General features: G+C 52.2%; 13 protein-coding genes and 1 non-coding gene across 14 annotated transcripts; 7 read left to right on the top strand and 7 right to left on the bottom strand.

The window, feature by feature from the left end:
• Positions 1-10: 10 nt before the first annotated feature.
• On the top strand, positions 11-1,773 carry QC761_000720 (uncharacterized protein; the record flags this gene model as incomplete). Its single annotated transcript, XM_062871853.1, has 5 exons — positions 11-17; positions 70-881; positions 937-962; positions 1,018-1,106; positions 1,165-1,773. The coding sequence occupies 5 exons, from the start codon at positions 11-13 to the stop codon at positions 1,599-1,601; spliced, it is 1,371 nt and encodes a 456-aa protein (XP_062734164.1). The 3' UTR covers positions 1,602-1,773.
• QC761_000718 (uncharacterized protein) lies at positions 1,598-2,780 on the bottom strand (the record flags this gene model as incomplete). Its single annotated transcript, XM_062871852.1, has 3 exons — positions 1,598-2,386; positions 2,441-2,535; positions 2,590-2,780. 3 exons carry the CDS (start codon positions 2,778-2,780, stop codon positions 1,779-1,781), a joined length of 894 nt encoding a protein of 297 aa, XP_062734163.1. The 3' UTR covers positions 1,598-1,778.
• An 826-nt stretch (positions 2,781-3,606) lies between these two features.
• On the bottom strand, positions 3,607-5,121 carry QC761_000715 (uncharacterized protein). The gene is made up of 2 exons (XM_062871851.1): positions 4,141-5,121; positions 3,607-4,088 (listed from the first exon to the last, which is right to left on the bottom strand). Exons 1-2 carry the CDS (start codon positions 4,352-4,354, stop codon positions 3,775-3,777), a joined length of 528 nt encoding a protein of 175 aa, XP_062734162.1. The 5' UTR covers positions 4,355-5,121; the 3' UTR covers positions 3,607-3,774.
• FBA1 (Fructose-bisphosphate aldolase 1) lies at positions 4,582-7,625 on the top strand. The gene is made up of 11 exons (XM_062871850.1): positions 4,582-5,534; positions 5,594-5,623; positions 5,707-5,812; positions 5,866-5,914; positions 5,974-6,023; positions 6,077-6,394; positions 6,446-6,593; positions 6,665-6,752; positions 6,995-7,044; positions 7,103-7,241; positions 7,299-7,625. Exons 1-11 carry the CDS (start codon positions 5,520-5,522, stop codon positions 7,392-7,394), a joined length of 1,089 nt encoding a protein of 362 aa, XP_062734161.1. The 5' UTR covers positions 4,582-5,519; the 3' UTR covers positions 7,395-7,625.
• A 23-nt stretch (positions 7,626-7,648) lies between these two features.
• On the bottom strand, positions 7,649-8,617 carry QC761_000700 (uncharacterized protein; the record flags this gene model as incomplete). The annotated part of the gene is made up of 1 exon (XM_062871849.1): positions 7,649-8,617. One exon carries the CDS (start codon positions 8,615-8,617, stop codon positions 7,649-7,651), a length of 969 nt encoding a protein of 322 aa, XP_062734160.1.
• Positions 8,618-9,156: 539 nt separating this feature from the next.
• Positions 9,157-9,245, bottom strand: QC761_0029910. The gene has a single exon. It is a non-coding gene; the product is annotated as a tRNA-Ala (tRNA).
• A 4-nt stretch (positions 9,246-9,249) lies between these two features.
• QC761_000690 (uncharacterized protein) lies at positions 9,250-10,630 on the top strand (the record flags this gene model as incomplete). The annotated part of the gene is made up of 3 exons (XM_062871848.1): positions 9,250-9,693; positions 9,759-10,068; positions 10,126-10,630. The coding sequence occupies exons 1-3, from the start codon at positions 9,594-9,596 to the stop codon at positions 10,628-10,630; spliced, it is 915 nt and encodes a 304-aa protein (XP_062734159.1). The 5' UTR covers positions 9,250-9,593.
• Positions 10,631-11,162: 532 nt separating this feature from the next.
• Positions 11,163-13,091, top strand: QC761_000680 (uncharacterized protein; the record flags this gene model as incomplete). Its single annotated transcript, XM_062871847.1, has 3 exons — positions 11,163-11,349; positions 11,416-12,836; positions 12,893-13,091. The coding sequence occupies 3 exons, from the start codon at positions 11,163-11,165 to the stop codon at positions 12,950-12,952; spliced, it is 1,668 nt and encodes a 555-aa protein (XP_062734158.1). The 3' UTR covers positions 12,953-13,091.
• A 298-nt stretch (positions 13,092-13,389) lies between these two features.
• QC761_000670 (uncharacterized protein) lies at positions 13,390-14,622 on the top strand. Its single transcript, XM_062871843.1, has 2 exons — positions 13,390-13,848; positions 13,912-14,622. The coding sequence occupies exons 1-2, from the start codon at positions 13,664-13,666 to the stop codon at positions 14,609-14,611; spliced, it is 885 nt and encodes a 294-aa protein (XP_062734157.1). The 5' UTR covers positions 13,390-13,663; the 3' UTR covers positions 14,612-14,622.
• Positions 14,623-14,720: 98 nt separating this feature from the next.
• Positions 14,721-15,710, bottom strand: QC761_000660 (uncharacterized protein; the record flags this gene model as incomplete). Its single annotated transcript, XM_062871841.1, has 3 exons — positions 14,721-14,888; positions 14,957-15,201; positions 15,260-15,710. 3 exons carry the CDS (start codon positions 15,708-15,710, stop codon positions 14,748-14,750), a joined length of 837 nt encoding a protein of 278 aa, XP_062734156.1. The 3' UTR covers positions 14,721-14,747.
• Positions 15,711-16,021: 311 nt separating this feature from the next.
• Positions 16,022-17,892, top strand: QC761_000650 (uncharacterized protein; the record flags this gene model as incomplete). The annotated part of the gene is made up of 1 exon (XM_062871839.1): positions 16,022-17,892. The coding sequence occupies exon 1, from the start codon at positions 16,165-16,167 to the stop codon at positions 17,890-17,892; it is 1,728 nt and encodes a 575-aa protein (XP_062734155.1). The 5' UTR covers positions 16,022-16,164.
• On the bottom strand, positions 17,257-19,679 carry RMS1 (Ribosomal lysine N-methyltransferase 4). The gene is made up of 3 exons (XM_062871838.1): positions 19,483-19,679; positions 17,587-19,421; positions 17,257-17,504 (listed from the first exon to the last, which is right to left on the bottom strand). The coding sequence occupies exons 1-2, from the start codon at positions 19,625-19,627 to the stop codon at positions 18,079-18,081; spliced, it is 1,488 nt and encodes a 495-aa protein (XP_062734154.1). The 5' UTR covers positions 19,628-19,679; the 3' UTR covers positions 17,257-17,504; positions 17,587-18,078.
• Positions 19,680-21,207: 1,528 nt separating this feature from the next.
• QC761_000620 (uncharacterized protein) lies at positions 21,208-24,273 on the top strand. Its single transcript, XM_062871835.1, has 4 exons — positions 21,208-22,862; positions 22,926-23,554; positions 23,607-23,671; positions 23,728-24,273. The coding sequence occupies exons 1-4, from the start codon at positions 22,503-22,505 to the stop codon at positions 24,186-24,188; spliced, it is 1,515 nt and encodes a 504-aa protein (XP_062734153.1). The 5' UTR covers positions 21,208-22,502; the 3' UTR covers positions 24,189-24,273.
• Positions 24,274-24,443: 170 nt separating this feature from the next.
• On the bottom strand, positions 24,444-25,638 carry QC761_000610 (uncharacterized protein). Its single transcript, XM_062871834.1, has 3 exons — positions 25,334-25,638; positions 25,063-25,263; positions 24,444-25,011 (listed from the first exon to the last, which is right to left on the bottom strand). Exons 1-3 carry the CDS (start codon positions 25,492-25,494, stop codon positions 24,489-24,491), a joined length of 885 nt encoding a protein of 294 aa, XP_062734152.1. The 5' UTR covers positions 25,495-25,638; the 3' UTR covers positions 24,444-24,488.
• Positions 25,639-25,722: the final 84 nt, after the last annotated feature.

Genomic DNA, 25,722 nt, shown 5'->3' with positions numbered 1-25,722 from the left:
GCTCATCATCATGGCTAGTAAGTATATCTTTTGACAATGAGAACGGCAGGTCGCTGACATGACTCCCAGAACCCGCACACCGTCTAGCCTTCAAGTTTTCACCCATACTTTGGTCTTGTTTCTTCCTAACTATCAACCATGTTTCTGCCCTTCAGACCACATGTCCCAATCCTCTACTCTCCCCACTATATGCTGCACCGAAGCAGTCACCTCTTTTAGTGGATGACGAATCAGATTCCTTTGACATTCCCAATCTGCCGTGGACCCACCAACCTCTCTGCTCAACGTCCTTCTCCGACATTCCAGGCGAGAAGTTTTGTGTCTTTTCGTCCGCGTCGTACAATCTAGGGGCTGGAGTTTCCTTTCTGACAACTCCAGAAACTGCTGCTGGCCTGGTGGTGGCCATCGACAGAGCTGCGGACCATTGGCTAGAGAGAAGACATTTCAAACCCCAGGAGGAGTTTCAACATCCCGATCTGCCATACGCCATCATCTCTATTCCCGGAAAGGGAAAAGGAGTTATCGCAACCAGAAAGATCAGCCGGTTTGAAACCATCATGCGCGCTTTTCCTGCCGTGATTGCGGATAACGCTTTCTTCCCCCGGGAAGAGGAGGACGAAGCAGGTGTCAAATTCAAGGTGACAGAGGGAGGCACGCGCAAGGCCACACCGGCAGGAGAATCTGTGAGAGCAAGAGGTTTTGTAAAAGGTAGAAAATATTACCAGCGAGCGTTGGAGCAAATGGGGGACAGACAACGGGTTTTGAACCTGGCGAGGAGCAGAAAAGGTGAAATGCATGTGCTGGAAGATGTGATCCGGACCAATGCCTTTGGCATGACAGTCAACGGTCGTGATTGCAAAGGGCTGTATCCCGAGATTGCGGTTTGTCTCATGTCTTCCTATTTTCCACACGCGAAGAGTGACTGACAGAACATAGAGGATGAACCACGCTTGTGATCCCAAGTAGGTCTCGGAGCCACCGTTTTTCAGAGAAGTCAAGAGTGGCTGATTGTTCTAGTGCCTTTCCACGCTTCACCTCCAACGATTTGGTCATGTCGGCGGTCGCAACGAGAGATATCATGCCGGGAGAAGAGATCACCATTAGCTGTAAGGTTTCCAGAAGCCCATCCGGACACCCTCAAGTACTGCTCTCTAACATACACAGATATCCCGCTGGGCATGCCCACGTCATACCGTGCCAAATCGCTGGGCAACTGGCATTTCAACTGCACCTGTGCACTTTGCACGGCCCCGGCCGAGGCCAGAGAGGCATCCGACTCTCGTCGCGAGCGGCTGATGGAGCTGTTTTATGCCATGCAGGACTCGGAGACCCAATATGACGCTTTGGTAGATTGGACCCGAGAGTTCATCGAGCTGGCACAGGTGGAAAGGCTTATTACCAAGATTGGGGAATACTACCAGGTTTTCATGAAGTTATACTATGATAAAGGGGACCCGGAGAGCGCGAAAAAGTACGGAGAGGCTGCATTGTACTTTGCCGAGATCTTTTCAGACACCGAGGGTGGATTTTGTACCAGTCTGAGAGAAGACTTGCAAGTAGTCGAGAAGGTTCTTGCAGAAAGCAAGGCAAAGTCGGGGTAAAATTGGGTTCGTAGAGCAGATCAAAGACTACCTACAAATAGCTGAGCAGCGTATGATGCTTGAAAGAGCGTAAGATGAGCGAGGGCGAACTATCAGAAGATTTTCCAATACAGATATTGGTAAAGACAGAGAGAAACCTAAAGTAGACAATCGAGAGCAAGGCTGAGCAACCACCGTCTAAGCGTTAAAAGGAAGAGCCACAAACGATCTTTTAGAAAAATGAGGCTTTGTAACATTGCCAAGCGGGATGGTAGAGTTGGGAAAGAAGGCAAAGTCAACCTTTTGTTGATCATGGCGACGCGAAAATATACCGGTAGGGAGAGGCAGACTAGGTGCCGTGGTTGTTGGGGACGGGATTGATATCGAGACTGTTGAGGTTGGGATGGGCAATGAGAGAGTTGGCGTGGTGATTGGAATTGTGAGAGTTGGGGTTGGTATAGGCAGGGTTATCGTAGTGAAGACCTGAGGAGATCGGATGGCATGACGCTTGTACCACTTTTTGAAGAACGGATTAGTTGCATTGTTGCCAAGGTGAATCGTCGAATTCGCAGAAACGGTTGAATTGGCGGAAACAGTCGTCGAGTTGCCTATGTTATCAGGAAGAGTTGTGTTGTGTGATGCGATCGGCCCTGACACATACTCGAGACTGTTGCCCGTATCTCTTTTCAGGGGCTTGAGAAGTCCTGAACCAAGTTTGCCAGGTCGTGAATGTAATTGAGGAGAGCTCGACAGGAATGCGCAATCTGTTTTCGACCTTTTGTCTACCACATGACAAGGGGGAAGGTCTTGGCCGCTGTTAGCTGCAAGTTGAAGCTTGAGTTTGTAAAAACCAAGCTTACCTTTGATGAAAGCATCCTTGCCAAATGTGTGACAGTGTTCGAGATATTGCTTCCTTGCTTGGATAAAGGTATCGTCAAACAGCTTGACCCATGGACTCCAGCTTAGGGTCAGCACCGATGACTGTGTTTGGGACCTGAGACAAACTCACTTATCCACAGTGCTGCAGTCAGCTAAACATGCGGCATGTACAAGTTGCCCGCGTTTGACATGGCCGATAGAAGGGCAGTTGTCAAACGCGCACATTCGCTTCACGAGATCAGGCTTCACGACCGTGCAATGGACCGACGCCACGCTCTGTCCACACAGCAAAGCAAGATTGAAAACGGCAAGGAATTTCATCCTGGGCTAGAAGGATTCGATGGCAAAGATGGGAGCGCTGGTGACGAGTACTCATCCATCATTCACTTCTTTCTCCTCTTATATGCCCAGACATTATTGTTGCCCCTGTTGATCCTGCCGTGTCTGCCTTTCCCTTTCCCAACCTACGTACCGAAACCCGCATCTATGACTATGCTGATAAGACTTCAACCAAAGGTGATTGCGATTCACAGGTACAATGCAGAAAGGTTGGCGATCCAAGCGCTGGACTGGCGGTTAAACTATCCGTACCCCTGTTTGGCGATTGGAGATAGCATCAAGATAGGCGCGGTTTTTAAGCTGTTATAAAAGGTTAAATTTGCTACCTGCACCCCCATTTGCACTCACCTTGCCAACACAGATCGGGTAATGGCTGCCACAAAAACGACTTACCCCTGAATGCCAAGCCAACTTTCCGAATGTCTTCACAACATAATGACGACATCAAGTTGTGGTATATGCCGGCAAATAGGCGAAAGCTCTGAGCCGAGACGAGACTCTTTTAATCCCCTGGATAACTGCCGAGTGTCTCTTTCAATGACTGCGACATTGAGTTGCAACGGTTGGCCACACAATATGTTTTCTTGGCTCTGTGTCGCTCAATCAGCATTTCGAGAATGCGGTTCTGTCTAAGAGAAACCGATAACATGCCGTCTAAAGACAAGATGGTTTGCCATTTCACCAACACCGCCATGAGACAAGTTGAAGACGTGCAGTTGTAAGCGAAATTGCCGGCAGGGAATTTTTTTCCGTCAGTTGGATGAAAGCCAGTGATCATGAATCTGCTCACAGACCGGACCATTTACTCCTGGATGTATTTCAAGTTGTCGAAAGCGGTGTTATTTTGGATAAGAGGTTACTCTGCGAGTGACAACCAATTCAAGGCTACGGAAGGAAGGGTGATAGATCCAGGGAGTGTCCCTGAGATGGTGAATTTGCGATCAATATCGGACTCAAGAAACCGCAGACCAAAATTTCAAAGCTGAGCCTGCCAGAACTCCATTCCAAGTTCAAACTCTCTGCCCTCCTCAGCGGGCCTCGTCACCACTCCAAGCCCAACCAACGAATTCACCCAGTAGTACCGTTCGCTTCCCGTCTCCATGCCGATTCTGACTAGAGTCCGCTTCCGTGCATCATCAGACTGTCTTTCCCCAGAAAGAGTGATCTGGATAAACTCCCCGTCGTGGGTTTTGAATGTGGTCCTGACATCAGCTGTAAAGCTCTTGTCTGGATCAAGGCCATACTTCGGATCAAGCAGGGCCCAGTCCGCGCCGATCGGTAAGATGGTACCTGGATTTGTCAGCTGTTCTGTCGAGAGGTTGTAGTGGTGAGAGATAGGTACCCTTAAGTCTAGGTCCCCAGAAGGTGCCGTTCAAGATGGGAATAACCAGCCGAATGCCTCTTGGTCCGCTTCCAATCGGGATAGCGTCACCCAAAGTAAAATTGACCGAGCAAAGATGGTTCAGCGACGGGGGTTTGGGGGACTTTATGCCCTGCACGGCTGATGAAGCCGTGGACGAGAACAAAAGACCTGCGAGAAGTGTGAAGCTCTTCATGATGCCAGAGATGAAAAGTCTGGTTCTGGTCTAAAACATCTCCAATATCTTGGACTGCCTGAGCCCTATATATTCAGTTGCTCTTGCCCTCTTTCGCTGATGCGATAACAACTGCCTATGCGCTTCTGTTGGCCCAATTTGTCAGAAGGAGCACCCAGTTTGTCATCTTGTGTAGCTCCCACCTCGATTCAAGAAGACAGTCCCAAATTGGTAACGAAGGATTTCATTGCGAGCCGTCGGACACGCTTTTGTATTTCTCAGCCTTTGATGAATATGACCAATGCTGATGTTGACGATGCGTGTTTGCTGGTGGTTTTGATCATCGTCTCATCAGCTCCGCCGAGTCAGCTCATCCCTGGACTTGATCCACCATGACGTAGCTAGGCTCCCCTCACTTCCAATGGTCCTGAACCCCAACTACGAGTGCTAGGAAATTCGGCGTGAGGGAGGCCTTTTAAACGGTCGAGAACAGCCTTGAAGACATTCCGGTTCCTGGCGAATATGTGTCATGTCGGACCGAGGTCATACGGGTGCGGACGCCGGTGCTTTCCACTATTTTCCGAGCCAAGCTGGCGACACAGGTGCTGTGCCTTGCGCCGCGTTTCTCCACCCACGCCGACATGACCGGCCGAGATGATGGGTGGTTTGACATACGGTGAGAGTGTGCAGAAAAAAAATACACTGCCCTGCTCGTCCGTCCGGCTTCGCAAAGCCCAAAAAAGCCTCTTGGGCCATCGGACCGACCATGTCTTGCTGAAATTGCCAAGAGAATGGGGGGTCAACTGGGTTCTGTCAGAAATCCCAACAGTTTCTTCAGTTGGCAGCTGTCAAAAGCCTGCAGGACAGGCCGCAGGAATCACTGCCGGGCCGCAGCACATGCCGAAGCCAGTGCTTTGGCTCAACACCCCACCTGGCCAGCCCGCGGGGTGCCGGTGGACATGGTGGGGTGATTCTCCTGGACCGGGATGCCCCGCTCCTGCCAGCGACTTGTCGGTGGTCTTGCAACTCGTCTGAGCAACCGCGACAGAGTCCAGGTGCGTCATACAAAGCCCTTGTTTTCCTTCCACTCCCTTCTCGTCTCCTTACATTCATCTTTGGACCAGTCACTCCGTTTTCCTTCAGCAATCACCGCCCAATTAGCCTTTACCTGTCTACCGATATCACAATGGGCATCCTCGATGTAAGCCACACCCTAGACCTCCTGTCGTCTAGCAGCAGCTGACATGTACTTTTTAACAGGAGCTTAACCTCCCCGCCGGAGTCATCTACGTACGTCCAACCCCCAATCGGCATATCCGCAGCCAATTTTCCGACAGAACCTCCTGACCTGTATTCTCTTGCTGCTTGTGTAGGGCGACCATGTTCTCCAGCTTTTCCAGCACGCCCGCAAGGTCGGGTTTGCGATTCCTGCCGTGAACGTCACCTCGAGCTCGACTGTTGTGGCCGCCCTTGAGGCTGGTAAGTTCCTCCCCAAGTCCCATGCGTGATTTGTGCTAACCTTGACCCCCAAGCCCGTGACTCCAAGGCTCCCATCATCCTCCAGACATCGCAAGGTGGAGCGTAAGTCACCATTGGTTTGCTCTACAATTCTCCCTGCAAGTGCTGACTTTGGCGACTAGCGCCTACTTCGCTGGAAAGGGCATCAAGGACAGCTCTGAGAAGCGTGAGGGTGAGTCCCCCCATCTCTTGTTTCTAGTGGTGTTTGATGCTGAGGATTTGTAGCCTCCGTTGCTGGCGCGATAGCTGCCGCCCACTACATCCGTGCCGTCGCCCCTTCGTACGGCATCCCCGTGGTGCTCCACACCGATCACTGCGCGAAGAAGCTCCTTCCATGGTTCGATGGCATGCTCGAGGAGGACGAGAAGTTCTTCAAGAAGAACGGCACGCCCCTTTTCAGCAGTCACATGCTTGATCTCTCGGAGGAATCCGTCGAAGAGAACATTGAGACTTGCGTCCGTTACCTGAAGCGCATGGCTCCTCTTAAGCAGTGGCTCGAGATGGAGATTGGTATCACTGGCGGCGAGGAGGACGGTGTCGATAGTAAGTAACTTGGTGACACAGATATGCGCTTTGCTAACCTGAGGTATCCAGACTCTGGTGTTGACAACTCCGCTTTGTACACACAGCCCGAGGACATCTTGCAGATCTACAACGCCTTCAAGGACATCTCACCGTATTTCAGCATTGCTGCTGGCTTCGGCAATGTTCACGGCGTCTACGCCCCTGGAAATGTCAAGCTGTATGTCTTACTCCATGCTAAAACGCGCACCGTCTGAGTTAACTTACTAAACCACAATCTCATCTTGCCAGTCACCCTGAGTTGTTGGGCAAGCACCAGGCCTATGTCAAGGAGCAGCTGAAGTTCTCCGAGGACAAGCCCGTCTTCTTTGTCTTCCATGTGAGAATCCTCCCTTCGTCGTCCTACTCTGGGCTCGCATACCCAGGCTGCAGGACCTCTACTCTTGGTTCACGTTCACCACGGTTTGTTCTTGAACAGGCCTCGAAACGATGAGGCTCTCTTGCCTCTGAGCTACGTGATTCCTTCACACTCGAGTACTTTTGGTTCTTTACAAACTGGGATGCGAGCCAAGGTCCTTGCCAGAGACGTCAAGACCGATTATGCTAACGAGTTTGTCACAGGGCGGATCTGGTTCTTCCTTGTCCGACTACCACACTGCGATCAGCCATGGGTAAATTGCCCCTGCACATGTCAAGACTAGCCTGTTCAAGATGCTAACAAGAGAATAGTGTCATCAAGGTGAATGTAGACACCGACTTGCAGTGGGCTTACCTGACGGGCATCAGAGATTATGTCACCAACAACATTGACTATCTCAAGACCCAAGTCGGAAACCCCGAAGGCGGGAACAAGCCCAACAAGAAGAAGGTGAGTGTAGTGACGTGTCCCACATTTCTTGTTTTGGTTATACTGACAACCATCAAGTACGACCCTCGTGTCTGGGTCAGAGAGGGTGAGAAGACCATGAAGGCCAAGGTTGAGGACTGCCTCAAGGCGTTCAAGACTGCCGGCACCTTGTAAGGTGTACCGTGGTAGGCATGGGGCAATGGGTGGACAAACACAATAGCCCGTGCGGGAGGGTGAACAACGGGACAACCTTGCTCAAAAGGCCATGTGGGTTTCTCAAATTATTACCTAGAACCAAGATCCAATGAGACTGCGATGCCCCCATCTTGACTTTTCGCCAGCATTTTACAAGTTCCATGCAATAGGGAATATAATGGGCAAGTATTACCAGTTGATCTCTAGTCTCCACTATTCCTCATTCGCACATGTCACCGATGGTCTCGTTTCTTGACTGCATCTTTCCATGCTGCGCTGATGGCAGTCCAGTACTTGTCCGGGTGAGCTTTCATGTGGCCAACATGGGGGGTGCCCTCAAAGGTCTCGGACGACACGTCCCATCCCTTGCTTTTTGCATCTGCCGCGTGCCTTTCAATATCCTCCCAATGAATGATGTCGTCTTCTTTGCTGTAGAGGTATAGCCGTTTCGAGGTGATGTCGGACAATGATGGATCGTTTACGGCGGCTACAGAAAACACTGCTGCAGAAGTAGCTCCCATGATCTGACCAACGCCATGCAGCGTTGCGAGGAACAGCGCCGCCATCGCCTGGATGACGATAAAGGGGAGAAAGGGCAAGACTCTCGAAGCTCCTATTGCCATGGCTCGTGACCAAGGAGCAATGTTGGGAAGGAAGGCGGTGCTCCCTGGTGTTGAATCAAGGACCATGAGGTCATAGGGGAACACCTGAGCTGGTTCAGTGGGCTGGGCTCTAGTAAAAGCGTACATGGTGGCGGCCAGGTTCATCCCTCCAGTGTTGGACATGACTTGCAGGAGGATTCGTTCTTTGGACTCGGCCTTGGAGGGCACGGCAGAGGAGCCAAGGGAGGAAATGGGCCCGTAGAGGGCCTCGATCACGGGTATCATGGTTTTTGAACGAGACTCGAGGGTCTGGTACAGCGTCTTGAGGATCGGAGAGAAGATGAGGACCAGGCGGACATAGGGAAATAGCGTCGTGTAGCCAGTAACATATTTGGACAGATGTTTCGGCGCGGCATCCCCCCAGCCATATATGATCACGGTTGTTGGATCGGTTTCGTGAGCGCATGGGGGAGGAGAGGAAACGGGCTCTTGAACGTAGACTTGCTTGCTGAGGCGGGTGAAGGTTTTCAGCAACGGTGCTTCATCGGGATGATTCTCGGGCCCCGAGGCGGGAGGCGGTGGCGGTTCGGCGTTGGTCATCGTGGTCAGTCAGGTTGAAGCGCTGGGGGTTTGCGAATGTCAACAAAGCCAAAGAAAAAAGTACACCACCGTAAACTGGATTTGGGATAATTTATCGTCAGTCAACCAATGTTCTACAAAGCACCCTGCCCCTTCTTCCCCAACAAAGCATGCTGGCAATCCACATTTGCGAACATCTCGGGTGGGGCTGGGAAGAAAGTTGAACTCGAACCGCCTGCTGCGCTGCAGGGATGCATCCATCTTGTCAACCAGCAGTGTCGCCAATCGAGACAAATCAGCATGGCAATTATGAGGTGAGCCCAAATAGCAACGACTTGGATAGCAGGTTCTGGAAATTGTTGGGATTCCAAGAGTTTGAGGTGCGGTAGACAACGTTGCAGTTGACATGTGAAGATGGGGTTTCCATGGTCTTCAAGGATGTGAATCGCAGCTGTGGTTGACAGAGCCGAGGTCCAACTTCCAAGGGTCCCTGCTTGGTTAGCAAGAGATGAATAAGACCAATCATGTATAGAAAAACTAGCGTTTGCTTTCAATAGCTAGGGCAATTGGTCTAGGGGTATGATTTTCGCTTCGCATTCATACAACTGCGTCCTGTGAAAGGTCATGGGTTCAATTCCCATATTGTCCAAACCTTTTGATCATTCTTAATGATCAAGAGTCTTCAATTTTTTTTATTGCCAGCAATAACTCCCTTGGTGTGGTCTGTTGATACAGGCACACTCAGTTTTTATAACATTCCTACTTGGCTTGATCAGGACCAGGCTGCATCAGGTGGTGGTGGACGAACGGACTTCGGATTTCTTTCTACGGCAGCCGAGGTCAACTGTAGGTCTATTTGCTTGATTATTCTACCACATGGAGCTCTTATGTATAGTCGAGCTGCAGGTCTGTATGTAATAAACCTGTTTACAGGTCCATCGGATCTTTCAGAGTCTTGTAGCAACAAATCGGACAGTACTCCTTTGCACCTGTTATCATGTCTGCCCTCATCCCTTTTTCCCAAGCCACCAAGGTGGAGAGACTCGACTCCCACACATACAAAACTAACCTGCTGGACTCCTATTGCATTGGAACCGGTATGATTTCGTCCTTTCTCGGTTGCCCTCTTATACCTAGGTACTCTGACTGACATCAACTGCAGTCCCCAATGGCGGGTATTCCGCTTCATGCCTGTTGGAGGCAGCCCGTTTGCATTTGGCATCAAAACACCAAAAAGATGCCATGACGTCGCATTTCCAATTTCTCAATCGAACCGAAGTTGGCCCTGCTATCATCATCATTTCGGAAACCAAGCCAGGAAGACAGTTCTCGATGCTTCATCTGACACTTTACCAACGAGGACTACTCGACCAAGCGCCCTGGATTACCAAGGGAACGTCCCGGGCCGAGATCACGGCCTATCTGACCATGACGGATCTCTCCAGAGAGCAAGGACTCACACTGCCCACTTTGTGATCATTGCCGTCCAAGACTGCCTCACCAGACTTTTCCCTGCTGAAATCAAAGAGGCAGGATGACAACTGGCGGGAGCTCAACCTTGGAGCTTCCGGAGCGTTTGGCACATACGCACGGGTTTTGGACAACTGCCATTTTTACTTTCCAAAGTGGGGACAGGAGCACCCGACTGTAATCGACCTGTGGATGCGATTCAAGATCCCGTCAGAAGGGTTCACAAACTCCTCCCTCGGGCTCGTCAGTGATGCTTTCCCCTACGTCGTCGAAGCGTTTCGGCCCCCTCCAGGCGGCGAAACTGATAAGCCATTCAAAGCGACCGAGATGTTCTGGTATCCGACGATCGTGATGAGTCTGGAACTGAAACGTTCGCTGCCCGAGGAAAAGGGGGTTGAGTGGCTCAGGTTGAGGATGCAAAGCAAAGAGATCAGAAACGGAAGACTGGACCTAGAAGTGGTGATTAGGGACGAAAAGGATGAGTTGATCGGGGTCAGCAACCAGGTCAATTTGATCCTGGGCAGCGAAAGAAACACCGGAGGCCGGGAGATTGGGAAGATCTGAGGCCGTGTCGGGATCACGTAGTACCTGGGCCACGTTGCATTGGAGGGTGTTTTTAGCCGGAAGCTACGCGGGTAGGACCACCCCTTCGTCAACGTCTTCTGTATAAAGCATTCAGCGACAATACAATATCCAGTCAATATGTTGCCATGGGTTTCCGTGGCGTTCATGTTGTGTCCCAGGTTCAGGTGTGGCAATATCGGTAGGTAGGGTAGGGACACTTTCACCGACAGGCTAGCCACTGTTTCACCGCCACCAAAAAGACCACTAGCTACCCAAGTTCCATGCAGAATCCATTCAATTTTCGTTGTTTTGCAACAAACGAGTGGTGCGGGAACAGCCAACAGGCGAACCCCACCTGAGGACAACGCTGGGACACCCTTCACGCCGTTCTCCCCCTTTAAATTGATAAAGTCCTCTTGTCTGTTCCCAACTTTTGCAGCAAATCTGCCTATTGAGTCATCCGCACTGTAAGTCTGCACAAGTGATTAACCTGACCCTGAAATCAGACTCACAGATAACAGAAACCAAAGAAATGGCAAGCCATCTTATGCTCTGGGCCTTGCTCTTGGTTGGCGTGTATCTTTTGGCGACGGTGTGGCATCGCAGGTTCAAGCAGTATGCCCACTTTCCACAGCTTACCCCGTCTTTTATTTGGGGACACATGAAGACCATTCATGAGTTTACAGTCAAAAACAATGACCTGCCTGATCTGCATATTGGTGAGTTGCTATCCAGATCTTGTATTACTCCTGTACTCTGGTGACCAGTCGCTAATAGATAAACAGACTGGATCTTCTGTGACATGGTGAAAGCTGCCGGTAACCCTTCTGTGCTTCTCGTCGACCTCTGGCCAGCCAGGTATCCCATGGCCGTCATTTCGTCTCATGAGGTGGCCGAGCAGCTGTCGAAAGCGACGAAGCAGTATCCTTGGAGCGCTCCAAAATCCCCTACCATAGCCGACCTTGTGGACCTCATCGGGCCTCACTCCATCTTGTCCAAGCAGCGAGAGGAATGGAAGTCGATGAGAAAGCAGTACAACCCTGGATTCGCGCCGAAGCACCTCATGACCTTGCTCCCCTGTATCATTGACAAGACTGAGATCTTCCTCGGTAGACTGAACAAGCTCTGCGAAAATGGCCAATCTTTTCCCTTGACCGACCTCATTATCAGCTTGACATTTGACATCATCGGGGCGGTGACGATGGACATCGACTTTGACGCCCAGATCCCCGACTCTTCCAGAGAGGGCGAGTTCATCAGGGTTTATGACCAACTAGTCCAGACATTTCATGGAAGAAGCAACATGCTTCCGTGGTGGTGTTATCCAAAGCTGGCCCTCAAACGATTCCGTCTTGGGAAAAAGGTCGACTCCCTTCTGGAACAGATGATTCGGCTGAAGCATGGCGAGGAGCAGCCACAGGAAAAGCGCAGTGTGCTGAGCCTGTCACTGCAGGGACGCGACGTGCTCGACGAGCAGCTGCTGGCTCAGACAATCGATCAGGTAAAGACGTTCCTGTTTGCAGGGCACGACACAACCTCGATTCTTCTCGCTTGGGCATTCTACTTTCTTCACCGGTACCCCAAAGCGCACGAGGCACTAGTTGCAGAGCTGGATGCCCTCTTCGGCCCCGAATCAGGTGAAAGCTTCGAGCTGATGAAGCACAAGCTGCTGAGTCCGGGAGGGGATGAATTGCTCAACAACATGGCCTACACCACCGCCGTCATCAAGGAGACGCTGCGCCTATGCCCACCAGCTGGTACGGCAAGGATGGCGCCACCAGGAAGCAATTTCGTTGTGCAAACCCCTGAAGGACAACACCTGTGTCTCGATGGCATGGTGGTTTATAACTGCGCCACCATCATACAGCGAGACGCTCAAGTGTTTGGTGATACTGCGGACGAGTTCATGCCCGACAGATGGCTAGGCGACAAGAGCGGGATTATGAGCTCGAGCAACAACGGGGACAGCACCATCGAAGAAGACAGACGGTTTCCCGCCAGCTCTTGGAGACCGTTTGAACGCGGTCCCAGAAATTGCATCGGCCAGGACCTTGCCACGATCGAAGCAAGGGTCATCATTGCGTTTGTGGCAAGAAAATACACCTTTTCCAAGGTGGGCTTGGGAGAGCTGGAAAGGAATGAAAAGGGAACTTTCATTCTTGAACCAACAGGAAAATGCCGTCTCAAGGGCAAACCAGTGTACAATGTAAGCTTGTCTGTACATACCTATTTCACAGGTTTACCACTAACACGGGTTGCCAGAATCAACAGGTGACTGCTAAGCCGGTAGATGGGATGCTGATGACGGTGACGACGAAGTGATCACTTCATTGTTCAGTTGAAAGGGGTATTTTGGGCCTTGGGGTATCTGAAAATTTGCTTGAGCTTGGATCGCGGTATGGCTTGATGTGTTCAGTCCGCTCATGTCAGAATTTCAATATCAACAATGGTTGCGTTCGTTCCATACCGGATGTTGACATTGACTGCCCGCCTGAGTAGTCTATGTACAGCCTCACATGCGTAGTTTTTGACTGGGTAAATCGACAATGGCTGGAATAGCATGGAAAGGCGCAAAATCGGAGTAGCTTGGGGGAATGACAGACCGGCCTGTTCGAGGAGCGGGGTGTTGGAGGTAGACCGAAAATCCAGACAGTCATGTAGGTACCCAAAAGGGCGCGCGCTGACGTCAAATCCACACGGAGAGCTGTCATATTGACCCCCCTGTCATCCCCCACCCTAATAAGCCCAACTGCTGACATTTATCTTTATCGGTTACAATTTTGGGCTCACACACCGCCTAATTCTCGTGATTCGGACCATTAAGTACCAAATAGACATTCAAATGTTGAGGCGGAGACGTGCGGAGGATGCCGACCTGGATCCAAAAGGATATCGTCTGCGGATGGTGGCCTGAATTAAAAGCCACTGGCCCCCGCATCTAAGAGGTTCTTTTGCTTGCTTTTATTTTGCAGAAGGCCCAGTAACACTCAAAAATTCTACAACCAAATATAAACGATTAGTTGAGTCTGCATCATGGCTACCTTGACAGAGAGCCTCTCCTCAAGGGGAGTAGGAGAGGTTCCAACCTCAACCACGATGAACATCAGCCACGAGCCAAGTGATGGGCGGGTTTCTTCAACGTCTGCCGATGAGAGCCCGGGCCTCACAACGTTTTCCCTATTCTCACTTCTCCCCGCGGAGATCCGTCTCAAGATATGGTCAGGCTTCCTTGTTCTCGTGTCTCAACTCACATGCCGCCAACTAATGGTTGAAGCTTAAAGGCGTCTCTCATTCTTTCCTCGTACAGTCGTCCTTCACACCCGCCGCACCCACTATGCTGATGACAACCACCGAGACCAACCCAAGTGGCAATCACGCTCCTTCAACCCTGTCGCTCTTTCGGTCTCTGTGGAAGCCCGCCAGGCAGCTCTCAGGCACTATAATGTTGCGCTTCCCCTTCACGCTCCTACCGTCCGACACCACCTCCTAGACCCAGAGATCAATTCGGAACGGCCTGGAGACCTCCTTCCTTCCCGCTCGCTGTATCTCAACCTAGAGCATGACACAGTCGCCTTGCTCGGTGATCTCCATTACACCCGGTTGACGAACCTGTTGGATTGGCTCCGAAAGACGGGTGCATCCCTTCTGAGGAACCAAAAGGGTAAGGCAAGGGGGCTGAGAAGGTTGTCAATGAGCATGGCTCCCTGGGCTCACCCAGTGGGGGCAGCCACTCTCAAAGCCTTTTCGCGGACCATTTTTGCCGACCTGGACGAGTTTATCTTGTTTCTATATGCAGAGCGCGTGCCGCCGGCCGAGTGGAAGGGCGGTAAATGCGTGCTGCAGCAAGCGAGTGTCGATACTGATTACTATCGCCGCTTCCTCCTGAGCAGAGGCAAGCAGTTTGTTGATGGGGAAGGGTGGATGAAGGTTGGCAAGAAGCCCATGAAGGTGGCCGAGATTCAGTTTGTGGATGGGTGGTGACTTATTACTCTACGTTTGGGGTTCATCGCAAGTCACTGGAGAGGGCATTGTCCAGCCATTTCTACATTGCCCGCCCGCCCAATAAACTATAATACAAGATTATACACGATGCCACTCGCCTCGGCCCTTGCAGCCGTTAAGCCAGTCTCCTTAGTATTCTGTCGCGGACAACGCGATGCGCGACTTCGGCGCCATTTTGAAGAGAAACGGCGCCGACGATGGCCAAGACTGATGTGTTGAGTACCGAAACAATACCCGAGAGTTCGAGGTTTTCAGGCTGCCAGACAGAGTTTATTCGTTAGTCGATTCAGTCAGGGCACTGGCAACGGGGGAGAAGAGCTATACCATCTTGGGTTTCCACCGGGTGATTTCACCCAGACCAACATCAAAGGCGAGTTTGGCAATCTTTTCCATGCTTACTACGTCCCAGGGTTGTCTTGCATACAGCTTGTCGACATTCGCGAGAGCAGGGTGCTGGAACGGCTCGCGGCCATGTTCGTCAGAGAAGCTGATTGCTTCTTGGGCCGCATCCCCAGGGAGCGGATTTGCGAGGATACTTCGCGTAGTTTCTAGGGCGAGGACTTGACGACCTGGGGTGAACACTGGAATCAGCACTAAAACAAGTCGACGAAGAATGGGCCGGCGCACCATAATAGGCCAGTCTTGTGTTGAACCCTCTCCTTCCTTGGTCGAAACTCTTGTGTGTTACAGCCAGCCACTTGATCTCGTCGGGCAACATCTTGTCGCCGTTCTTGCCCAGGAACCGGTTGTAAACGGCATCGACCTTCTCTGGGTCCTCGTTTACGTGCCATATCTTGCGCGCGGGGTTCTTGACAATGTTGATGGAAAAGCCGGGGCCCTTCATTCGTTCTGGGGTATAAGACCATCGCGGGCGACGTTCCGAGGAGGAGGCCCCGGAGGCCCCGGAGGCTGATTGGCTATCGGCCGTGGTTGGTGTTGATGTCGGTGTCGTCTCTGTCGACATTTGGCGGGCAGACAGGCCCATACTGCTGGCAACTGACGATGGTGGGGGCCGGGTGCATCTTGCCAGAGCCTTGGAGGCCGACGAGACGGACGCCCGCGCGGGATTGAGAGCCATGGTGTTGTTGGCTGCTGGGATTTCGTCGGGCGGGACTGGTTCGTCAAGGTGCAATGGCCAGCTACAGGTCGTGGTGTTATTTGTCTTGCTGCTTCCAAGCACATGCGCCAGGCACTGCAACAATCGCGCTGTAATTTTTTTCCGTCCTCTCGGTTTCCCCAGCCAAAGCTGCAATGCGCTTCCGTTGCCAAGCGGCTGAACTTCGGCGCCGGCTCAGCCCGACAACCCCACACCGAAGTCCCACTGATGCAAGGGTTGTGCGGGGCAAAACAAACCCTCTCCATTGGCCAATGCAGTTGGATGCCAAGCGGCCCACGCGACCAGGCTTGCTCCCCAGCACGCCAGGCACGCCTGCTCGAGCTCCAGCTCCAGCTCCCTGGGCTCCATCTTGTCTGCCACGGCACTGCATTGGAACCTGGGATATCACTTTGTCTCCAGGGCCTCGACCACCACAATGTCTTCGTCCACCACATCCTCGACCTTCAGACGTGCCTTCAAGAGTGTGACTCCGACTCCAACCAGCACCGACACCCTTCGCGATCGACTCGCTGCCGTGTTGCCTCACGGCTTCAAGTTTGCCGTTTACCACCTCTCGACGCCCCCGACCAAGACCGAACCTCTCTGCTCGGCCCCACCAGACGAACGGCCAGACAAGACATTTGGCGAAAGCCACTTCCTGACCATCTCGATAGATCGCGACCACGATGCGCCTGCCTCCTTAAAGCGCGCTTCGCCCGGTGCCGACGAGGCCAAAGCCACCGAGCCCAGAGCCCAGGTGTTGGTCTTTGCTGTCGAGATCTTCATCTTCACGACAGCCTACTCGACCACGCTGTTCGTGGGCAAGGCGGACTCGACTGGCTACCTGCATCTTCTCAAGCTCCCCAAGGGCACCTCATCGCCCATCCGCCAAGTGACAGCCATATTCCTCGCCTACCTGATCGAACATCGTCGACGCAAGAACACACAGACCATCGTGAACCTCTTTGCCCGCGCCCAGTCGCAGTATCTGTTTCCAGGTAGCGTGCAAAATGACGGCAAGCATATTCTCGACGACCGGGGCCTGGTCAAATGGTGGTGCAGAGTGCTCAACCCGCTGATGGAGGGATTGAGAGGGGAGGCGTGGGGAACCCCGAAAGGGTACCTCCTCGTCCCGGGTCTGGAGGAGACTGACACGAGGGCCTTTGTTCCACGGACAGCTACGAGCGCGGACAACTGGGTTATCGGCCATCCCTTGGAAAAGATATCCCATTACGTCGACGAGTTCGACTGGGTGCCGCCGCGCTGCCTGATCCCGCGCTACCCCGACGACCCCAAATCCCGATTTCGCGACGAGCTGGACGAGGAGGTCTCCAAACGAAAGCAGGGAATATGGAAGTGGGCGAGCGTCAAAAATCTTGACCAGTTCTGGGAAATGATGTCGTTTCGCCAGGAGTGCTCAAGCGGACGGCTCACTGGTTTTATTTGGCTAGTTTTTAACCCCACCAAGAAGGATACTGCCGCCCAAGCAAAGACTACCACGTCCACTTCGTCATTTGACGCGCCATTCTCGTCTCACAACCCACCCTCCACACCTCCCCGTCGGCGCGTGGATATCCTCGCTCAGACTCCACGCTCCAATAGAGGCAGCCCGCTGAAACAAGATTTGGATGGTTTGCCCCCGCAACCGGATCGTCGCAAGAAAAAGGACAAGTTGAAGAGAAAGAAGAAGCTGACGGGCCCCATCATATCGCGACCGCCCAAGGTGAAGCGCCAGCTCCGCAACTATCTACTCGACCGACCGACGTCGACAAAGTACTATTACTGGCCCCTAGAAGGACGGGGTGCCAAAGTGGTTAGCGAGTCGGAATACAAGAGGGATATCGAGCTTCTGTTGCACCTGGACTTTTCGACACTGGACAAGGCGGTGGGAAGTTCTCGGCGCTGGATCAGCCAGGCAGGCGTTGGCGCTGACGAGTGGGGTGCTTCAGTTCTCGGTAAGGCTAAGACACAAGGAACCCTCTTTGGGAGTGTGAGCAGTGGTAATCAGGGGGCCGTCGTGACCAACTTGACAGGACTAGTGCGCAGGAAAGGGCCATCACAAGAGACAGGGCAAAGCACGGCAGGCTCTAATGAGAGCGGGCCAATCTCCATCAATGTCCTTGATGCGGGGTTGATACGAAAGAAGCCAAAGAACAAGGCATGACCTGCTTTGAGATGGCTTGCAGTCTTGAGACATGTTTGACATCCATGGCTAGGGTTCAGGAACGACCATGTTGGCGTTTTCCTTTCTTTTCATAATCTGGCTTACCTTATACCGATCAGAGGCACTGCCGATGGGTACACCTTGTCAACGATATCATCTTAATAATTTATTAACTTTTCCACATAGTTATATTCTCCTCCTCTTCGCCGCCCTCCCTTCGTCTAGTAGCTGATCCACGGGTCTGTTTCTCAGCTCCTCGAGCTGCGTGGTGATCCACGCTCGTGCTTCTCTTAGAACAAGCTTCTCCCCCCGGCGCACCCACACAGCCATCTTTTCTCGTTGGTCGGACGGATCAGCACTGAGGAGCTGATCATCCTGCTCTAGTGTGGTACCGTATTCCCTTTCTCTCTGCGTTACAGCCTCCAATATGGTTTCTAGGTATAACCTCTTTCTCCAGTCCCTGTCGTTCAGTGCGCGAAGGGCCATATCGTTTTTGCTGTCTGTTATTTTTTTGTAGGCCTTTAGACAAAGCTTGAAATGCTCACCGAGCTCGTCCGGGAGAGAGGTAAACTCGGCCGGCTCTTCCAACAACCCTGTGGACGAAGGATCCGGACTCTGACGTTCCAGAACAAATGCCTCTTCAAACTCCTCGTCCTGCTGCACCAACGCGCATACCTTTTCCCAGACCGATGGCTGGGCTTTGAGCTTGGACTGCAGCGCAGACGAAATGAGACTCCAAGACAACTCGACCACATCCCACCTGGCATGCTTCTCCGTGACGTATCCATACCGTCGGAGCAGCTCGGCACTCGATAGCGGGCCGTAAAAGTTGAGAATCTCCTCCCCCTTTCTGATGAGGCGGAGTGAGACGGCAGTCAGGGCATCTTCGGCATGGTTGATGTGCGCATTGAACTCGGCGTCGGCGTTCAAAATGTCTGCCATGGGCACCATCCCCAGCATGGTTTTCCCTTCGCGGTCCTCCTCCCATTCGTCGTCGTTCTCCAGCTGCTCGGGGATCTCCATGTCCTGCTCAAGATCAAAGGCATATGACATGATGGTGGAGCCCATGCGGTGCGCCAGCTGGATGAGTTGGTCATCGGAGAGGGGCGTGGCTGACGAGGGGAAGAATATTTGGGGGTGGGAGCGGATGACAGGGAGGATCTTGGATGCGATCATCTTATCAGCCTCCCCCTGACCGATCTTGGATGTAACGGCAGAAGCTTGAAGGAAGGAAAGCTGCGAGGGTGTCCAGAACATGGGGGTGTTGAAGGTGGAGGGGAGGACGTCGAGGTAAGGCTTCCACTGAGAGGAGGACCCTTGCAGATATTCGTGGATGAGGATGAGGATCAGGAGCGTCCAAGAGTTTTGGTTGTCGCCATCACTTTCATCTCCAGACTCGTCCTCATCATCATTGTCGAGGTCAAATATTTCAGGGAGTTTGTCTTTCAAGGGGGAGGTTGCCGCGCAAAGAATGCTGTTGCGTGGGATGGTGAAGAGAACTGTGTCGGCAGCAATGTCGGCCTGGGCGACTGTTTGGGTGTCTTGTCAGCAAAAGCGCAAGATTGCAATCGGAACCCCAGGAAGCCTCACCAATACCCCGTCCTGCATTTCGACTCCTCAGATCCTCAATCGTAATGTCCTTATGGAAGGTTGCTCCCGGCAGAGACTGGAACCAGGAGAGAAAATGACGTGTCCCCTCCAAAAACCGGGAGTCTGCGTCGCTATCGACCTCCATTTTGAAACGGCTGCGGTGAGACTATGAGCGAGTGACTGGGTGGTCATTGAGGTTCTCACACACACACTCACTCAATCAGCAACAAATTTTCCGCTGATAAGGGTGGACGGTGGTCTGTGCGTTCGGTGTTTTTGATAGCGTCATGTTAGTCTGGCCCCAAGTCACCGACTGTCCGCCGATTGTTATCCGATCTCTTTGACTGCGATTCACGATACGTTTTCAGCTTCTCGAATACAGGTATCCCTTTCATGATTAGCGTTCATTCCGTCACTCTCGCTCACCGGACCATTCGCCAAAAAGCCCACCCACTTCATCAACCGCACTACTTCATGTCAAAAAGGTTGTTTACCATGGGGTTACTAACTGATATATACGGTGTGATTTTCCTACATCAATACAGTTCTCCAGTCGTCATACAATGTATTTTCCAAAAAAAAAAAATGAATCTTTGAATCTTGCCATTAGCAGGAGTGTGCTGTCCAAACTGCATCTTCCAAGTCCGAGGCGATCAAGATGCTTATACGCTCCCATACTCTGGAAAAGAAAGTTCTGTCGAATCAAAGGAGAATGGATACTCTCCGTCACAAGTACGAAAAGGCGCGGTACCAGTGGTTTCGAGGACTAGACAAGCTTCGCCATGATATAAGAAATGCTGATTCCAGACCCTGAGCCCCTGTTCACAAAGGTACGAAGGCACAAACGGTTGGATTTCGAATAACTCCCCGCCACGGATCTTGCTTATTCAATTGCCAGGACTTTGGCCTTGCCGTATCCCCAGTACGTCACGATGACGAACCCCCTATGTTGTTTTCTAACGATGACGCTAAATAGGGGACTACAGGGAGAACGACGGTCTTAGAAGGGAGTCAAGTCACCAACACCGACTATGGCAGAATCTGGTGGCTCACTCCGCAGTTGAATCTAGTCTGCTCCTCCTGGATCTTGTGTGGGCGACATGCCCAAACTGATGTGGCCAATGGGCATATTACAAGATAGATCAGGGACTGGTAAGAACTCTGGATGGGCAGACAGAGAAATGGATCTGTTTCCCGGCGGAAAAAGTCATGGTCTGAGTACCTAGACATGCGGCTCGCTCCTAATACATTCCGCCAACGAGCTGGCCTTGATGCTCAAGCATTGGTAGATGACAAAGGTTGCTTCTTTGTCGACGACACATACGCTGTCGATGTCTGGTTCTTCCTTCGAGGCTCTGTCTGATAGAACAACAGAATATAAGACCCTGCCGCCTCCAGAACCTTTGACTTCACGGTCGGCGGAGATACATTTGTTCCTGCCGCCGCGGGACACTTCATTGAAAACACAGGCACCGAGGCTTTGATTTTCTTCGACGTATTGCAAGTCCCCGAGTTCAACGACATCAGCATTGCTCAATGGCTTGTGTTAACGCCAAAGGAACTGGTCAAGGATCACTGTATCTTCCCGATTCAGTCATTGATGCTTTAGCGAAAGAGAAAGCTGTCATCTTGACGGGAACAAGAACTTGACCGCCCTTGGAGGGGGCGCGTCTGCACTGATTTCCTCGGTGGTAGCCTTTCCAGTGATAGCAAAATCTCATTGATGGTGCAGCAATAGTAACACGAGTTTTGCTCAAGACGCTCCCCTATAGCTCGACCTCACGCGCTCCAAGTGCCCATCAAAACCGACCTGCCACACCAGACACAGCCGTTGGTACGACCCAGTCTGCCTCAGCATAGCACAGCTTCATTGAATACGAGCATGCGGTGACATGTAGCTCAGCAGATTAGACCATCCAAGTGCGACCGTTTCTGTAGGCACCCAGAGAAGCAGGTGTTGCTGCCTTCACTCTGCCGGCGCCACGGCCATGCATTCATCAGACGGAAATGACAAACCCCCCGGGTTCTTGAGCAAAGGCCCAGACCGCACAGCCCTTGTTGTCAACTGCGGGGAAGATGGAAGCTTATGAATGACAAGCTTTTTTAGGAAGGCAACGTTGAATGGGCAAGTCGGAAACAATGTCGTTTTAAGATGCGAATGCTGCCTCGCGCGCAAACGAAGTGTCGTGATCGACATGATGCGAGAAAGGGCGGTGGGCAAAGTACCTTACGTACCATAGGGCAGGTGGCTATTGAACAGATTTAGTCGCTCAGTCAGGAAATTTCCGATGGACTTGCCCTCGTATGGTGGACAAGAAGCCAAACACTTATTTCGGCCAGCCTTAGGGCACTCGAGAGCATCTTGTTGAATGGAGGCAGGAACCACGATCAGGATGCTCCCGACATGGAGCCCGACCCAATCTGGAAGGAGGTAAAACGTCCCCGCACCTACTAGGTGGCCTCCTGCAGCATCGATAACGGTCTTCGCCGCCCGGTTGTGTCCGCCTCCCCAATACCGAACGCAATACCAAAACCTTGGCCTTTGGCCCTGCGTTGATTACAGCATTCCCCCATACATAGAGCAACAGAGGCTTATGCGATCATTGTTGTACACAGGCATATTCCATCCCGGGAGTTTGGGTGTCGACTGTCTTGGCCCACGGGCACTGCACTGGGTGTTATCATGCAACGAACGAATGTCGATTGCGAATCCTCAGAGACCCCGGCATGGACCAACTTATCTTAGTATTCTTGATACAACCTCCCCAAACAGGAAGGAGAAGTAAGCACATGTTGCACCGCAAAATCGATAGAACAGGCCAGGAGTCTATGGCGACATCTCCAACATTCGTCTGGACTCTGATCAGAGATGGGCAGCTACGATGCCGAGATGGATCCTAGCACAACATGTCTCGAACAGGAGGAAGGTTGCGAGACATGGATCAGGGTTGACACTACAGGAGAGAGCATCTTGTGGACATGAACAATCGCTATAAAAGCACCAAGGCTGTTGTTTTGAAATGCCAAACACCTCTCAGCTTCTCTCTCACCACCTTCAAATCACCCTCGGACAACTACGGCAAAGCTCCATCATGAGGACAATTCGGCTCGTCACTGCAGCCATCACGGCCCTCTTGGCCCATGGTGCTGCTGCCAAAGAAGTCGCCCCGGACCCGGCCGTGGCCAAGATTTATGACAGTGGTGCCGTCCACGAGCAGTTGATGGCCAAGAAGCATGCCACATGGAACCGTGAGCTCAAAGCCGGTCACTTCAACTCCAAGAAATGGAAGTCGCGGGGCGGTGACGGTGCCATCCGCTGCAAGAATGGTGTTGCGGCTGTCATCCCCGGCGATGCCATGAATACGTTCAAGTGCAACAAGGTGTGAGCCCTTTGCACACCTGAATCCGAGACGGATGAACCACACTCTGACCCTGTCCAACAGGTGGATTTTTACGATTTCGTGTCGCACGCTGATCTGGGATCCGCCACTGGCGAGGGTTCGTCCTCGTGGGGCTGGACCAGCCGTGATGGCCGTGAGTTTGTCGTCATCGCTCAGGCTGATGGCGCCGCCTTTGCCGAGATCAACAAACAGGGCAAGCTTGTCTACCTCGGCCGTCTTCCTCAGACCAAGGGCATTGAGCCCCTCATCTGGCGTGAGATCAGGGGGTACAAGAACTTTATCATCATCGGATCCGAGGCCGCCGGCCACGGTGTCCAGGTGTTTGATATGAGCAAGCTTACCAAGATCAACCCCAAGAAGCCCGTCACCTTTGACCCCGAGAAGGATGTCACTTCCTGGTGGAACGACCTGCCCATTGGCCGCACTCACAACGTTGTTGTCAATGAGGAAAAGCAGTATGCCGTCGCCGTCGGCGCTGCACCCCGCACCAGCGCTTGCCGGTCCGGCCTCATCTTCATCGATCTCAAGGACCCAGCCAAGCCCAAGACGCTCGGATGCGCCGCAGGTGACGGATACGTCCATGACGCTCAGTGCCTGACATACCGGGGTCCTGATTTCAAGTACTGGGGCCGGGACATTTGCTACGGTTACAACGAGGACACCTTGACCATGTAAGTGTTTTAGGCGGTATTGTAGGACTTCCATGGCTAACCTTTCTCCTAGCTACGATGTTACTGACAAGAACGCCACCAACATCATCTCACGCACCAGTTACGAGGGAGCAGCCTGTAAGATTTCACCGCCACCAGTCTTCCACGCATGTGCTAACCAAATTTTCCAAAAGATACTCATCAAGGCTGGGTCACTAACACTGCCTGGCAGGAGTTCCTCGTCCTTGATGATGAGCTTGACGAGGTTAATGGTGTCGGTCCGGCTGCCAGCGGGTATCCAATCACTTACTTTTGGGACATTCGCTCTCTTGAGAGCCCCAAGCAAACTGGCTTCTTCCGGAGCGCTGCTTACGGCATTGACCACAACCAGTTTGTCATTGACGGTCTCTCTTACCAAAGCAACTACGGCTCTGGCTTGAGAATTCTAGATGTATCAAGCTTGTCCAGGGACCCTACCGGTGCCCGAGTGAAGGAGGTTGGCTTCTTTGACATTTACCCCGAGGATGATGCTCTTCCAGAGGGTGGTATCTTGGATTTCGTCGGCACTTGGAGTCACTACCCCTTCTTCAAGAGTGGATTTATCCTCATTAACACCATTGAACGGGGCGCCTTTGTCGTCAAGAGGGCCAAATAAGCGGGAGGAAGTGTCATGGAATACAGTGTAATACCCGGGTAGCAGTAATTATCTAATAGCTATCAATTCCCCGTGCGGACCAGAAGGCTTGAAACTGGGCTTACAGCAAGGCTCCTGGAGTGCCAGTCGATTGACTTATCTAGATGGCTGATGGTAATAGGTATCGATCGTGATTCTTGGACACAAAATATGCAGTTGTAGCAACCGGACAAGGACTTTGAGGATGGAGGAACATGTATTCAGTCATTGATTACCCAACTTGATCCATCTTCATCCGTTATCATCATCGAAATAACATTCCTAATCATAAAAGACCAAAGTCCGAACCTCGATGCTCTCCCTTGGTGCCTTATCTTCCTCATCTGGGTCAATGAACGAAGAGTGCGGCACCCTTCTTGCCACACCCTCCTCGGTATCGAAGCACTTGATCAAAGTAACCTCCTCAGGGGTCTGCGCGTATTTGAAGTACCACTTGTGGGATGAGTTGGGCTTCACCACATATGTCTCACCGGCTCGATCAGGGTAGATAAGAGCAGCACCAATCAGGTCTGAATCCGGAACCGAATGAGCATCAGCCACGCCCAGAGGGTCGCGGAAGATGGTCTTGATTGGACGCCAGACATTGATGATTTGAAACCGTTTAGCAAGGAGCTCATCCGCCTCGTCCGGCAAGTGATAGCGCACCCTTTGGCGAGATGCCTCGTACGATTGGTCAACGTGGACGCTGCGTACGGGACCACGGAATCCAGCGTCAGGTGCACGGTTATCCTGGCTACCGCGGCGAATTGTGTGGTCAAAGATGTAGACGTGATGGGCTCCGGTCCTGGCTCTGATCAGTTTTGGATTCTGTCTGGTTCTCGGACCATAGACTTACGCATCCTTCAGCAGCTGCTCGACTTCCGGGTAATATTCGGCCTTGATCTTGTCATCGTCGGAAAAATCCTTCTCTTTGCTTTCGTGTTGGTAAAGCTGAAATCCGTGACTATCAAGCGTGTACTTGCTCTCGTCGCCCGTAATATCGGTGACGACTGCGTCGATCTCAACACGAGGGCGCTCAATCAAGGTCTCTGGACGACTAGGAGCAATCGTAAGCAACTGTTAATGGGCAAGATGATGCCTCAAGGAAGGGGAGACCGTGGCTTTACCCAATAACATATGGGGCAGGGGCAGAACCATCGCCAGGGTCCTTGTAATAGTTGAATTTGGTGTGGACGTTGTGCTTGAGAGGCTTGCCAAATTCTAAACCATGGGAGTTGATGGGCCCAATGGCATTGACAGCAGGAGAGGCAACAGCAGCTGCAGCCATGATGATAGGGAACGACGGATGGTGTAGCTGTGATGAGAATTGGATAGAGTATCGGATCCTCTTCTTTATATGTTGCTGCTCCGTGTCTGCTTGCCTTGATGAAACAATCTTTGCATTAGTGAGATCGCCGAGTGCCGTAAGACATGGTGGTTCTGGTGATCGTCACGCCATCGGTGACGCAACGAAGAAACAGTCTCGTTGGTCGGTGTCGGGATAATTCCGGTGGTA

The sequence above is a fragment of the Podospora bellae-mahoneyi genome, chromosome 2, assembly GCF_035222275.1.
Source record: "Podospora bellae-mahoneyi strain CBS 112042 chromosome 2, whole genome shotgun sequence".
NCBI lineage: Eukaryota > Fungi > Ascomycota > Sordariomycetes > Sordariales > Podosporaceae > Podospora > Podospora bellae-mahoneyi.
Note: the sequence above shows the minus strand (reverse complement) of the source record. Positions and strands in the feature narration are given on the sequence as shown.

What these genes read in the sequence shown, in the direction of transcription:
- QC761_000715 (XM_062871851.1), bottom strand. Translation starts at nt 4,354, where the DNA reads ATGAAGAGCTTCACACTTCTCGCAGGTCTTTTGTTCTCGTCCACGGCT. An exon ending in CTGGGGACCTAGACTTAAGG is followed by an intron (nt 4,089 to 4,140) that starts GTACCTATCTCT and finishes TGACAAATCCAG; the next exon opens with GTACCATCTTACCGATCGGC.
- FBA1 (XM_062871850.1), top strand. An exon ending in TCCCCGCCGGAGTCATCTAC is followed by an intron (nt 5,624 to 5,706) that starts GTACGTCCAACC and finishes CTGCTTGTGTAG; the next exon opens with GGCGACCATGTTCTCCAGCT. An exon ending in ACAAGCCCAACAAGAAGAAG is followed by an intron (nt 7,242 to 7,298) that starts GTGAGTGTAGTG and finishes ACAACCATCAAG; the next exon opens with TACGACCCTCGTGTCTGGGT.
- QC761_000670 (XM_062871843.1), top strand. Translation starts at nt 13,664, where the DNA reads ATGGCTACCTTGACAGAGAGCCTCTCCTCAAGGGGAGTAGGAGAGGTT. An exon ending in GAGATCCGTCTCAAGATATG is followed by an intron (nt 13,849 to 13,911) that starts GTCAGGCTTCCT and finishes TGAAGCTTAAAG; the next exon opens with GCGTCTCTCATTCTTTCCTC.
- RMS1 (XM_062871838.1), bottom strand. Translation starts at nt 19,627, where the DNA reads ATGGAGGTCGATAGCGACGCAGACTCCCGGTTTTTGGAGGGGACACGT. An exon ending in AAATGCAGGACGGGGTATTG is followed by an intron (nt 19,422 to 19,482) that starts GTGAGGCTTCCT and finishes ACACCCAAACAG; the next exon opens with TCGCCCAGGCCGACATTGCT.
- QC761_000620 (XM_062871835.1), top strand. Translation starts at nt 22,503, where the DNA reads ATGCCAAACACCTCTCAGCTTCTCTCTCACCACCTTCAAATCACCCTC. An exon ending in ATACGTTCAAGTGCAACAAG is followed by an intron (nt 22,863 to 22,925) that starts GTGTGAGCCCTT and finishes CCTGTCCAACAG; the next exon opens with GTGGATTTTTACGATTTCGT. An exon ending in AACGAGGACACCTTGACCAT is followed by an intron (nt 23,555 to 23,606) that starts GTAAGTGTTTTA and finishes CCTTTCTCCTAG; the next exon opens with CTACGATGTTACTGACAAGA.
- QC761_000610 (XM_062871834.1), bottom strand. Translation starts at nt 25,494, where the DNA reads ATGGCTGCAGCTGCTGTTGCCTCTCCTGCTGTCAATGCCATTGGGCCC. An exon ending in CCTGCCCCATATGTTATTGG is followed by an intron (nt 25,264 to 25,333) that starts GTAAAGCCACGG and finishes GATTGCTCCTAG; the next exon opens with TCGTCCAGAGACCTTGATTG. An exon ending in GAGCAGCTGCTGAAGGATGC is followed by an intron (nt 25,012 to 25,062) that starts GTAAGTCTATGG and finishes GATCAGAGCCAG; the next exon opens with GACCGGAGCCCATCACGTCT.